Raw genomic sequence first — 13694 nt, forward strand, 5'->3', positions numbered from 1 at the left:
ACGTAAAGCCTACTCCTCACTTGAATGCTCAAGACTAAACCAAGATGGAGGGAGCAAAAAGCTTTGCTTGTAATATTACAGACACCATGGTGGGATCTTCCAGATTGGTACAGTAGGCAAATACAACCATGGATGCTAGAATACAATGGCTAGAATTTAGGTCTCACATCAACTGAAAAGATATGTTTAACTGTATCGCCCCTTCATATTGTGCATTTTTTGGCAAGTGGAAAGGAAAGAAGGAAGGAAAAAAGAGAGAAGATGGACAAAGAAGTTGTTTGTTTCTGTCGGAATTCAAACCCAAGACCCCTCGCGTGCCAAGCACTCGATCTGCTACCAGTAGCAATGGGTGTTTCGCTGGCACAGCCAACCAAACCGTTCCTATGACAGTTTTTGCTAATTTGACCTCAAATGACCCCTGCATGACCTCAGGTGACCTTGACCCACTAACCAATACAAACTTGTTCTGCCTGGGGTCAAGATGCACCCACCCACCAAGTTTGAGGAACATGCGAACCCTAGTGTCCGAGAAAAGAGGTAAATAAGGAAAATGAGCCCCCTGACCTCAAATGACCTTGAACCTCACCCAAAAAAAAGTAGCCAGAGTTTTTGACCATGACCCACCTATCCTGAAAATCTGAAGTCAATTCGCTCATACATGCCCGAAATATGGCATCCGGACGGAAGGACGGAAGGACGGAAGCACGGAAGGACGGACATTGCAAAAACAGTATGCCTCGCGGTGGAGGCATAAAAACAGGTGACCAGCCTTTGCGTAAATACGCAAGCAAACCAATGCGTCTAGAGCCATTGCATAAAGCACACACAAATCACACGCAATTAACATGGGTTTGTGCTCCAATATTTTGAATTTTCTGGGGGTTCAGTGGTTTTTAGAACCCTTGGTTTTAAAACCTACAGCTACCCCTGAGATAGAGGTCCAGCAAATGGGGGTAAGTTGTCCCTGGTTCATCCGAAGTGGCCCCTGGTTCACTCAAAATTTTGGCGAACCAGGGGCCACTTTTTTTGCCAAATTGGCCCCTGATTCAAGCTCTCTTATTTTCACCCCTGGTTCCCGCTACATTTGGGGTCTTTTAGCACAGTAAATCATGAGGGACTCCATATTTGTCAAATGTTGAAAACCACCTGGACCACAACATTTGAGGCTAAAACATGACAACTGTGTCAGAATTTATGTCCAAAGATAAAAAAAAAAAAATTGGTTGGGACCCATATAGTTTTCAAATTATGCAGAAGAAATTGACAGTCTAGCCATGTCAGACCCCTGCTTCCAAGATTCTATCACTAAGTATCAGCTTGTTTTAATCCCCAACATGCACTTTTCCAGAACTAAGTGTTACTTTGAGTACCGTAAAATGGGGTGACTTTGGACGGTGGGGTGACTTTGGACACACATAGGAAAAACTATTATTTCATGTAGGCTGTTTACCTTTTAATATTTCTAAGAATATTTTTATACGTTCTTATTATTAAAGTTTCCCAGTATGTGTTATGTTTATCATAACTTTTTAGCTGGGCCCATAAAATACAGGATTTTTGCGGTGGTCAAACTTTCGGTAAGTCCACTGGAACATACATGTAAGAGTGAAAACTCAAGCCTGTTGGTTGGATAGTGAACACAAATGAATCAAGAACCTATCTGGATAGGCATGATGTCACCCCAGGGTTTGGCTTCCTTTCTGGGGTGACTTTGAACAAAATAAACGAATACCAATAAACGAAAATTTGACACTTTGTTAAAAAATACACTACAGTGACCATACCCTACCCCAACAGCGTCCTCTGTGCTCCTACCGGTACCCACCTCACAACTACTTCCACCCTCTCCATTCACTAGGATCCACAACATATTCACCTATCAGGGCACAGTTCTTTAACCCCAATACATTTGTACATTCATTGAATGACCTTTGAAAATTTGAGTACAGAAACTCATACTCTGCAAATTGAGGTCAAATTTAGCACTTTTTATTGTTTAATTGAGGTTATTGAACTATGCCATTGGGATGAGGACAGTGTGGTCCATAGTGATAGCTCTACTCTTCAGGTCGGGGTGACTTTGGACATGCACTTGAATACATGGTGTCTAAAGTCACCCCAAACCCAGGGGTGACTTTGGACAAACTTTGTTGCCCCCAAATTATTGGAAAATAAAATAAAACTCGAGTTAACTCCATGGGCATGAACTGTCCTCTGTTGGTACTTGCCAAACCCAACATGGAACTCAGAATTCTACTGATCATTATAAAAATATATACGACAATACATTAAAATTGTTTTACGGTACTCTCAGTTTTTTGATCCATCTCCTTTTTTTCAATGTCAACCATGAATGATCCTATTACAATGTAGTATTTTAGTGTGTGAGCCTGACCACTCAGATGGGGTGTTTGGTACCAGTTGGGGGGGGGGGGGGGCAAAGCTGCACTGCTACCAGAGATAGTTGACATCATGGGCTACACAAAATGCCTGATAGCAATTGAACCAGAGTAGCTTTTGGCGGGAAAAGGTCAAACTTTACACAGGGTCAAATTTGTCAAATTGCACCATTCCAATGTATAGTTTGACCTATCTTGGATACATGTACTGTTATAACCGAAAAGGCCGAAGGTCACGCTTTTGGCTATATGAGGGTCAAAAACATCAAATTGCTCCAATTTTGGCAAAAGAGGTGTCAAGATGTAAGGATAGGAATGCATCATCTAGAATGTTTTGTTACCTAGGTAACACAGCAAAATAGGTGAAGTCCCATTAAGGCATGTTGACCTTGACCTACTTTGCTGTGTATACATGCATGTATGTGGTGTGTATAAAATGAAAGGCTTGGTTAGTTTCGATCCAAATCATCACCAAATTCATACAAGGAACCGGGACAAGGAATATACCAAGAGAGCAAGAAACTATATTTGGTTGACAAACGGTCAAGAATTGGCCTCAAAATTTGTAAAAAAGTGAGTTTTGGGGGGCAAATAATAGCTGTTGCTATGTACGGGCTATGCCAACCGACACATCAACATATCTCGAAAGCGCGTCATCATTAGCACGTCAGCATACACGCCACTTGAGTGAGCGCGTGTGGCCGAGTGGATAAGGCGCTTGACTCATAATCCATAGGTTGCGAGTTCGAACCCCACCTGTGTCAACGTGTTGTGTCCTTGGGCAAGACACTTTATCCTCATTGCCTACGGGGGGGTTAGGTTATGGTGGGGATGGATGTTTGTATAGTTGTTTGTTTCAATGTTGCAATATTGGCGCTGATTAAGCTGCTGCCTTCAAATTGCATTGTTTCTGTTTAGGTGTGTTTAATGTAAATTCTAGCAATTTGACCTGCGGGTCACCATTAGAGTTTGAAATAAAACCTTACTTTTTTTTCTTTTTCTTTTTATGCACGCACGGGGATGCATCTACATGTATAGGCCAACTTGTGAAACAGATACCAGTGGACACAAGATATGGGTAGTGAACACTACACATAGTAAATTCATGTGGAATCTTATTTTTGCATTTTTGTGCAACCCTTTTATTTCATTTTCATCCAATTTGACAAGTTGACCTCAAGTGACATTTGACCTCATGACCTTGAAAACTGCCATTGCATGGAAGCTCATATACATGTAATGCAGTTTTTGACTCAAGTTTGGTTGCAATGGCATGTTAACTGCTTGTGTGAGAACAAATTTTGTATTTTCAGCCTATTTATAAGTTGATCTCAGATGACCTTTGACCTCAGTATGTGACATTGAACACCACCATTACATTAGATGAAAGCTCCAATAATTTAACTTTGGCTCAACTCAAGCTTGGTTGCAACTGTTAATGTGATACCAGATTTTGTATTTTCAGCCTTTTTACAAGTCGACCTCAAATGGCCTTTAACCTCATTATATGAGTCTTTATGACCTTGAACACCACCAATAGATGAGGGTTCCCATAGTGCTGCTATGACCACAGATTCGTTGCAGTAGGATTCAAACTGTTCATGAGACCAAAAAGCAAAAATCCTTGCATTTAATTGTTGACGGACACCCCGACTAACGGACACACGACGGACTGACTGACACACCGACACATGACTTGTGATGCCATAAGGTCTTTTCCTTCGGACGACCTAAAAAGGATGTGGCTACCGGTAGGTGATCGTGTGCTTGGCATGCGAGGGTCAGGGGTTCGAATCCCGGGGGTGCCAAGTGACTTCCTTCATCTTCTCTCCTTTTTTGTACATTGTAAAAAGCAGGGTTGGGTTATGGGTGTTAGGGTTAGATAACATGAATTTTCCTAGATTGAAGCCTATGTTAATATGTGTAGAAATCATCATCATCGTTGGTGAATTATGTTATAATAAAAGGAACTGAATGTGAATTCTATAATTTTTGATGTGGTTGTATCTATTATTACCGCTCTAACAAGGAAATAAATCCTTCGCCAGGCTACTCCAGTTTCACACCCTGCTACCATAAACCCTAACCCTACCCTAAAACTAAAATAATTCAAACCTAAAATTGTAAGACTATGTTGTGTAAAGTCAATGGTGCATAATTCAGCCAGAACACCAACCCTTACCAAAATCACAGTCCTAACCCTAACTCCAACCTTCACCTCCTAAACCCCTATCATATAAACACTAACCCTGACTCTAACACTAAAATAATTCAAACATAACCTAAAATTTGCAAAGTTCTGAACAATTATGATCACGCAATACCCTAAATGTTTGCCTAATGGCGCACCTGGGCTCCTTTGCCTTGGGGTAAATTTCATGTACAAATGGATAACTCCCTCCTCTAAAAATCCCAACAAGAATTAAGGTTATGTGCCTTATTTGCTGGTGGGATTTTTATGGGCTGGCACTTTTGGTTGGTGTCTAAAATTACAGTAATGTCAAGGGAGCCCACAGTGCCATTAGGCGAACGTTTATGATGGTATATTGAGTCTATTGACTATGTTGTGTAAAGTCAATGGTGCAGAATTCAACAACCCAAATATTGCATGCGCCACTAATTTACCGCTATTTTATACCTACATTAAAACTGTGGGGCGATTTCTTTTTCCACAACGAATGGTTCTGCGACGGCAAAACACCAAACATTGTCGTCATCGCCACGATGGTTGTCAGACTCTTCGCGTGTTGTAGAATTTGGACGAGGAGTCGATGATGCATTACAAAGTTGACGATGACAACGTTTGGTGGTTTACTGTCGCTGAACCATCCATTGTGGAAATCGAAAACTCCCCATTTTATACCAAAGTAAGGAGTACAAATTTGACTTTTAATCTGTTGAGTAACTCCAATTTTTACTTCATAACTTGAAATAGTTAAGGAGGTACTACACCCCTGCCCCAATTTGTGCCTATTTTTGCACTTTTCTTACAAAATATAGCGAATTGGGGACAAGTAAGATATACTATAGGGGCAAGGACTACAACTACTGCACGGTAAATTTTATTTCAGCACAGACAACAGTTGTGGGGTTACAGTCAAAAATGGGGAAAACCAATATTTGATCAATAAATCAATAACTACTTGCTTTGAGTTGCTGAATTTTCAGTACAGTAGTTGTAGTCCTTGCCCCTATAATATACATATTTTACTTGTCACCAATGTGCTATAATTTTTGAGAAAAATGTAAAAATAGGCATAAAATTGGCCAGGGGTGTAGTACCCCCTTAAAAGATGATTTTCTCTGGTATACAGAGTGCGATCGGCATTGTATGAATTCACCCTTGCACAGATCCATCCTGCTACCAAAAATGAGGTCCTCCCTGCACATGCTTGCGCAAAATGTGCATTTTTGTTTCTTGCTCTATTCTAAAGTTCGGATTATTATAAGGTGGAAAAAATAAGACTCACAACACTGTGTATTGATATAGAATGGCATGCACGCTGTTGGGCCCAGTGCTACTGCTTACGCTCATTGTGCGTTGCGTAATGTGTGACTACAGCTGTAGCAAACACTTAAATGTGAATTTACGCGGGCGTGAGTTGGGACTTTATTGACGCGCTCAGTAACATAAGCCGAACAAACTTTAGCAACGCACCAGAAGGCTAAATGCAAAGCGTGTGCGGCAATTAGAGCATGCGTTCTAAGGACAGGCATAACCATTGTTTGTCCGGCACGCTTTCTACAGCGTGGGGGTTTGGAATTCTGAAAATCGGTAAAAAGGTGGGGGTTAAAATTTTGCTGTAAATAGGGTGGGTTTCTAAATTTAAGCGTGCAAGTAGTAGTGTCGGTATCGACAAGGCTTTGCCGATAAAATTGTCTACAAAGGCACTTTAGCCAACTGTCGACAAGAGCTTTGCATGTATCGACAAAAAGTAAACCAAAACTTTGGCTGAGAAAGGTCAAAAAGTTTAAAATCCTAACAAAAATTTACCAAGAAATTTTTGTGATATCTTATTATTTAAATCTTTGTAGATTTCCCTGACGTTCTAGTCGTGTTTCTTTAGCGTTTTCATCGTGACTTTCGCGATCTATCACACACGCTGGTAGCATCCAATTCTTTTACTCGGCAGTCGCCATTTTCACTGTCACGCAACATTGGCAAACAGGGAAAGTCCCTGATGATCAACTGATGACATCATTATATTTATTGAAACAAGCACACTGACTGGGTATTTATGCAAAATGGGTAAAATATGAGCCAATCACAGAAGCTGTTTATTTGCGATTTGGCCTTTCAGTTTATCTGGTACCAACTACATGTACTGTACACTCGCAATACGATAGCATATTAAATTCTAGCAGGCGCCAAAACGAAATCAGAGAAAGTAACGCAAATCAGGACTCGTGTTTATCGCTGTAATTTTTACGGGTATTTTATTTTCAATAACTTCGAAAATGCCTGTTCATTGCCAGTTCGTATCGCTTTCATGGTATTTCCGCAGCGTGTTGTGCCATCGTGTAGGTTGCAGATTTTGCACCCAGATCGTCACAAAATTTGCCAGGTTTGTGATATAATGAAAGACAAAGATAAAGAGAATTTATTGCGTCTGACTTCATCTGTCAATCAAACTCGAGCACGGTTTGTTTACAAGTGTCGTGATGATGACTTGCTGAACGCGGATTTATAACCGGGCGCCTTATTGTAAATTTTGCACCTTTCGACATGCAAACCATCTCAAAAGTTAAGTCTTTATAGTAGGAAACTTTCTTAACCGAAGGCACCATGTCCACAATGCCTAGAAAAGCTGCTTTTTGCCTTGTAAAAGTACGTAATTTTTTCGCCATTTGCTGCTATTCCTTTTCTCCGATCAGCACCAGATACATCGGCCTTCCTTTTATGCGCTGATTAACCTGTGTAAACCAATCAATAAACCAACCAAGTGGAACAAGTTAACGATTTCACATATTTAGGTGCTACCTGCTCCAACAACAATGACACCTCAAAGGAGATCCGAAGACACCTTGCAATAGCAAGAAACAAATTCAGTCAAATCCAAAACCTACTCAAAGACCGGTCACTCTCAATCAAAGTCAAAACCAGACTGCTTCAGGCACTCATATTCCCCATTGCAACCTACGGATGTGAAGCCTGGACCCTGAAGAAGGCAGACACCAAAAAGATCTCAGCCTTTGAACTGTGGTGCTACCGTCGTATCTTGCGTGTCACGTGGCAAGACAAACACACCAATGAATGGGTACTTGCCCAGATCGATCCAAAAGTAAGACTCCTGACAACAGTGAGAAAACACAAGCTACAGTACTTTGGTCACGTAGCAAGAGGCAGTGCAGGAAACCTTGCTAGAACCCTGTTGCAAGGAAAAACACAAGGTAACCGAGGCAGAGGACGTCCACGTACATCATGGGAATCAAACATCAAATCCTGGATGGGAATGACCACCTGCACTGCGACCCAAGCCACACAAGACAGATGCAAATGGAGGCTCATCACAAGACTGGCTGCAACCCACCCCCATGATGAGGATGGTACCTGAGGTGAGGTGAGGTAAACCAATCAAGGATCGTAATTGACAGTGACATCAGACACGATAAATTCTTTTTATTTCTGTCTTTAACCATTTGGGGGGTTATTAATTAGGCCTGATTGTCGACAGTTGTCGATGTTGCCTTTTTAATTTTGATTTAAAGATTTCTTCAAATTTTCATATTTTGTCTGTAAATTTCGAAAATTAATTTGCTGATATAGAATTGCAGATTCATACGTAGTGGTAATAACAATAATGTTTTCTTGGAAACGGCTAAGGACCAACCTGATCAGGTGACATCACACTTGATGACGTCACCGAAGTCGGAAGTTTCTTGCCCCTGGTGCCGCTGGGTTTGATCAGGTTGTCCCACACAGGATCTAGTTCCAGTCCTGTGTCTCGGTTCAATGAAGGTCCCTGCTGCTTGATCTGGATAGCTTCCAGGACCCTCCTGATCAGGTTGGTCATTAGCCGTTTCCAAGAAAACATCAGAGCTAACAACATCGGCTGATGACGAGGAAGTTTCTCGAAAGCGCTCCCGGTAAGCGAAATAAACAAGTACGGCAGTGTTGAAGTCTAAATGAATAATTTTCATAATTTGCTGATGTTTTCATCTCGTGAACGTCAACCATAATAGAATCGACGATCCACAAATTTTATGAATGGCCATCATTAGCCAGTCTCTACACAGCCGCTTTGGTCCGCTCGATCCACACTAGAAGTGGAGAGAGCGGAACCACAGCAGCTGTGTAGAGACTGACGTATCGTAAATGATTCAGGATGTCAACCCTTTACCATTCGCCCATGTGTTTCATGAGTCGATAAACAATTAATCTAATAGTGAAAGTCGTATTTTTTGAAAGATGATTGCAGTGATTCAGTTGTGCCACTGTCGCAAATGTTTCAAAATCAGATGAATAAGAAAATCATGAGTGTTTTGTTAGATGAGGATAAATTCTGCATCAATTCGGATTCTGAAATGGATTGATGGTGCAGAGACTGCAGATAGTGATAAAATGGACCCGGAAGCGACTGTATGAAACTGCGGTAGCGCTGAGCCGAATTTGATAAAGTAATGCTTTGGTCACAAACACTGCGAAAGGGTGGGGGTTCAATTTTTGATATAAAGGGTGTCTGTCTAAAAAGCGTGGGGGAAAATATAAAGGTTGGGGGTTTGACCTCCTGACAAACAGTGCGTAGAACTGCGTACACACAAGGAACACACACTTTGCGGGTAGAATCTCATTTGAGATGACCGTGCGATCGGAGAATAAAAGGCAGGGATCCTGAAGCTGCAAGTGTAAGCCTGAAAGTGGAGTGGATTGTCGCACTATTTCGTTCGTAGAGCCTTTCTTGCATGCTTGGTTTCATTTCAGCAAGTCCCTTGCTCAAGTTTGACACGAGTGTCGAACGCCCTGTAAACCAAATTCCATGAAATAAATTTGGACCTATAGGGATAGTATGAGTAAGATGTCCTCCCCCAATATTTTTGTACGTGCATGTACATTATAAACATACATACGCGTACTCACAGTACTGTTTTACGGCACATGACCACAAGACAAGGTCAACTCAAGGAGTCGAAGACTCGATCAGTACATTCATGACGTTTACCATTACAATTTACATGACATTTGAACTTGCAGTTTTTCCTTTCCTTTCCTTTCTAGTACTTCCTATAGCATTAGCAGCTCATTTGAGCTAAAGTAAACTGGAAGTCCTCTGGAACTTAGAGGTGATTATCATTATACAGATATCAGAACCGGGGATCGAATAGCTCTGCAGGATTTGACTCTTCCTGTACACGGGACCACCAGCTTTACGCGACTTTCCGAACCACGAGACACCGTTCATACACTACCGTACATATATCTGCATGTGCTACGTAGACGTAGTGTATGGGGGCGAGAAGGAATTCTACAATTATATTCTATACTGCTTCGAAGCAGAGCTGCTTCACACTTTCAGAGAAAATATCTCCGACTCTGATACACTAACCTCGCAGTAACTGAACATAATTGCAGGATTCCCGACCTTATAATAGGAACATTTTGGGATAGGTTAATGAATTCTCACCAAAGAGGCAAGCCCAAGGCTCGAACCCATGCAGATTGTATTATCCCGGCCGACGGCTCAGCGCCTTAGACCGCTCGGCCATTTCGCCCTCATGCAGTTATATAAAATGTATACATCATTTACATGTCATCATGGATGTAAACAAAAATAGTAAGCTTAAGTTAAGTTACATGTTAAAATTACTCACTTTGTCAACAATCAAGCATTATTTTTTAACATCTTTAAAGGTCATGCGCTTGAACATGTTGAAAGGTAATGAATAACATGACATCTAACAGGTTTAATTTTTGTTTATACTATAGTATTGTTGACTGTGTTGCCTAAGTTTCCTTTCAAATGGACAATACTTACCTTTCAAAAGGGCCAAAGGTTGCAGCTCAACTGTGTTCTTGGTTCTATACTTTGATGAGCCCTGTGATTTTTTCTGCTTGCCTTTACGAAGGGAAGATTTTTTGCCAAAGGGCTCGATCTTATCGACTGCAGGCCCAGCTGACATTATGGCTCAGAAAATAAGAGATCAAGTTGTGGAACGATATATGTCACCATGTGTTATTTTGTCCTCGTTTCGACCTGGCAAAAATAGGTAAAAATAGTACAGACATGCATACAGGATTCGTCACAACCTGTGCAGATAGGGGCAAACGAAGATCGTTTTTCTACGCTTCATCCGCGTTAAAAAGGTTTCCTATGATGTCCACATGGTAGTGCAAGTAATCCACAATATGTAGCATTCAACAGATTATCTGTCTGGCTTATAAAACGTGCAGAATCGTCTTTTTTCTGTCGTTTACTTTATTTTACTTATTTCGGCTACCCATTTTCTTCGTACTTCGCCGATTAGTTTGTGTTGCTATCTTTCTTGCATTTTACGGAGGTCATACCATGTGATCAGAATCCTGTGCTCTAATTGGCCGAGAGGCCGAAAACGCCCGGATGACTTTAAGAGCGTATGACGTCAGAGTACAAAGGTCACAGTTGGAAAAACTTGCAACTCAAATGTTGCCAAAATGAAAATTTTATTTTATGTAAATGCACGTTTTACAATACAACGAAGAAAAAAAGTTAGCCCGGGATATAGGAGTTGTAAATGTTCGCTCATTGTTCATCATCATCACTTACAAAAAAAAAAAAAAAAAGGAAAGAAGAAAAAAAAGAAAGAAAGAAAAAAAAAAGAAAAAAAAACACAACGGCATAATAAAGAAAAAAGGAAACAAAATTCAAACCAATGATTGTTCTTTTTTACACACTGATTTTACAGTGAATATAGTGAGTAGGCCTATTATAGTGCATGGGTCACCATGAGATTGTTTAATACTTTTGGACTTTGATCAAAAGCGAAGGGCAATATTATAAAAAGGCCTACTGATGAAGAACAAAATAAATTTTCAAACCGGGTTTACAAATTAAGGTAGGCCTATATAAAAGGAACACACGACTTTTTGTCTTTTTCCCATTTGAACATATAGGCCCTAATATGGTTACCGTAAAATGGGGTAATTTTGGGCACTTTTCAGCGTTTTTAAACCACTGCTTCCAAACAAAACCCAGTAGGCCTACATTTCTAATTATCTATTTTTTAGGGTTCCCTTCTACACCTTGAAGTTGAAAAAGATTTTTGAATAATTTTGTATTGGTGCCCTAGGGGTTAGAAATAACCTGACCAAAGTTACCCCGCATTTGGGGCAACTTTGGTCAGAGTACTATTACATTCCATGAAGAAAAAAAAATCAAAAAAAATTGATCTTCGCTGTATTATGGGCAAGTTATTATTTTTTGTGACATTTGACCACTTGCAAAATTAATCAAGCACACATCCTTGCCCACAAATATCGATTTTTATTTTTTCTGAAAAAATGTAAAAAAATGCTAATTTTTGGTCAAAAATCCTGACATGAGCGACTATTATTTCTTCCAAATATATTAACAAATTGATATCAAATATGACTAAAAACAATATTGCTGTACGAAAATATGACCATTTAAAAAAATATATTTGACCGACCAAAGTTACCCCGCTGACCGAAGTTCCCCCATTTTACGGTACATCCCCGGGGGCAGTAGGGTAGCCAGTGGGGTGACAAGGGGGGGGGCAGAGTGCCCCCCTGACAAAATATGAAAGAAAAAAGTGCCGCTCTGATAACAAAATTTTTTTAAAAATCTGGAGGGCAAAGGAAAAGAAAAGGGCTAAAAACGTCGACGCCGCCACAAGACCCTTTTTCGACGTTTTGGGGGACGAGCATACCACTTTGGTAAGCGAGCGACACCCCCGGGGTTACATCATAATTCATATCACTTACATGTAGGCCTAAGCCTATGGAACATGATTTGCATTTAACTTTAGTATTTTTTAAGTTTAGTCACTTTTCAACTAAATAATAATATTCTGTTTCAATATGTATGAGGGGCTAGTACTACAAGCTAAAAAAAGTTGGGCCTGAAACCTTTGGAGTCCGAAGTTTTCCGTTTTACGGAAAACGGAAGAAAATCACGGGATCGGAGGTACAACACGGAAAATGACATTTTTGTATGATGTCAAAAAAATTGTTAAAAGATAAGAGAAATAAATGTTAAAAACAATCATGAGTTGTGTATGTCAATTTTTATGATAAAAATACTGTTTAATAATACCGAAATAAAGGTACCGGTATATTACCAAGACATGAACCCCCTTATATCCCTCCAAACATCGTAATAGTCGGCCTATTATCGTGAGAATATTCCAATCAGAGCATATTGATCGCGACATTGAACACTTTATTATGACATTAATATCATTGTTTATACATTTTTAAAAGCTTTATTCATGACACGGATTTACAAATTTTACAACACGGATTACAACACGGAAAATGGATTTTAGAAAACGGTAAACTTCGGACTCTACTTAATGCAAATGCGTTTGGTAGCCCCCCCCCCCCCATGCCTCAAATTAATTGTCAGATTGATATGAGTAGGTTAGATTATGTGAGATTGATAGGGCATATGAGTAGGTTAGACATGTTAGATGTGAAAATTGATAATTTAAGAAAATCATAGATTGATATTTTTATGATAATTCAGTGATTTTACCAAAGGCAAAATCCTGATGAAGACAGGGCCGGATTTACCATTGGGCCAGATGTTGCACAATTTTGCACGCTTCGTGTGCACTGGCCCTTTGCATAGCAAAATCACCTTCATTTTGGACTTAAAAGTGTCTGAAATTGACATTTTTTTCGCGTGCTTCGCGCGCAAATGTCCTAGCAAAATCAATCTAATACTAGGGCCCCCTATTTGTAAACCACAACTGGTCCACTTTAGTACAAATGCCTTCCTCACAGTGAGTTTGGGGGCCTCAGTCCGAATTTTGGCCTGGCCCAGGGCCCCCAAAAGGTAAATCCGGCATACAAAAATGACACACAACTTTTTCCAGTTCCAATTTTGTCTCCTGAACCAAGTTCAAAAGCCGGCATGTCGAGGAACATGTATAGTAATGTTTATACAATAATAACTGAGCACCATCTTTTTTGAGGTCATTGTTTAAAATCGGAGGTTTTGTTTTGGGCCGGCATTTTTCCTCGGGAAAATACCTCGGCCCAAAACAAAACCCGACAACTTCACCCAATGAACTCAACATACATGTAGATGCCATGTTGCAAAAATATAGTCGTATTTGATATTTTGAACAAAACAA

At 40.2% G+C, this 13694-nt stretch overlaps 1 protein-coding gene across 1 annotated transcript in view; it reads right to left on the bottom strand.

Annotated features, from left to right (window-relative positions):
* Window positions 1-10903, bottom strand: part of LOC140152535 (serine/threonine-protein phosphatase 2A 56 kDa regulatory subunit epsilon isoform-like) — a 97173-nt gene extending 86270 nt beyond the window's left edge. Inside the window, exon 1 of the mRNA XM_072174906.1 lies at window positions 10373-10903. Within this exon, the coding sequence (XP_072031007.1) occupies window positions 10373-10517 (145 nt within the window). The 5' untranslated portion in view covers window positions 10518-10903. The remainder of the gene's footprint in view (window positions 1-10372) is intronic.
* Window positions 10904-13694: the final 2791 nt, after the last annotated feature.

Source organism: Amphiura filiformis, chromosome 5 (assembly GCF_039555335.1).
Source record: "Amphiura filiformis chromosome 5, Afil_fr2py, whole genome shotgun sequence".
In the NCBI taxonomy this organism is placed as follows: domain Eukaryota; kingdom Metazoa; phylum Echinodermata; class Ophiuroidea; order Amphilepidida; family Amphiuridae; genus Amphiura; species Amphiura filiformis.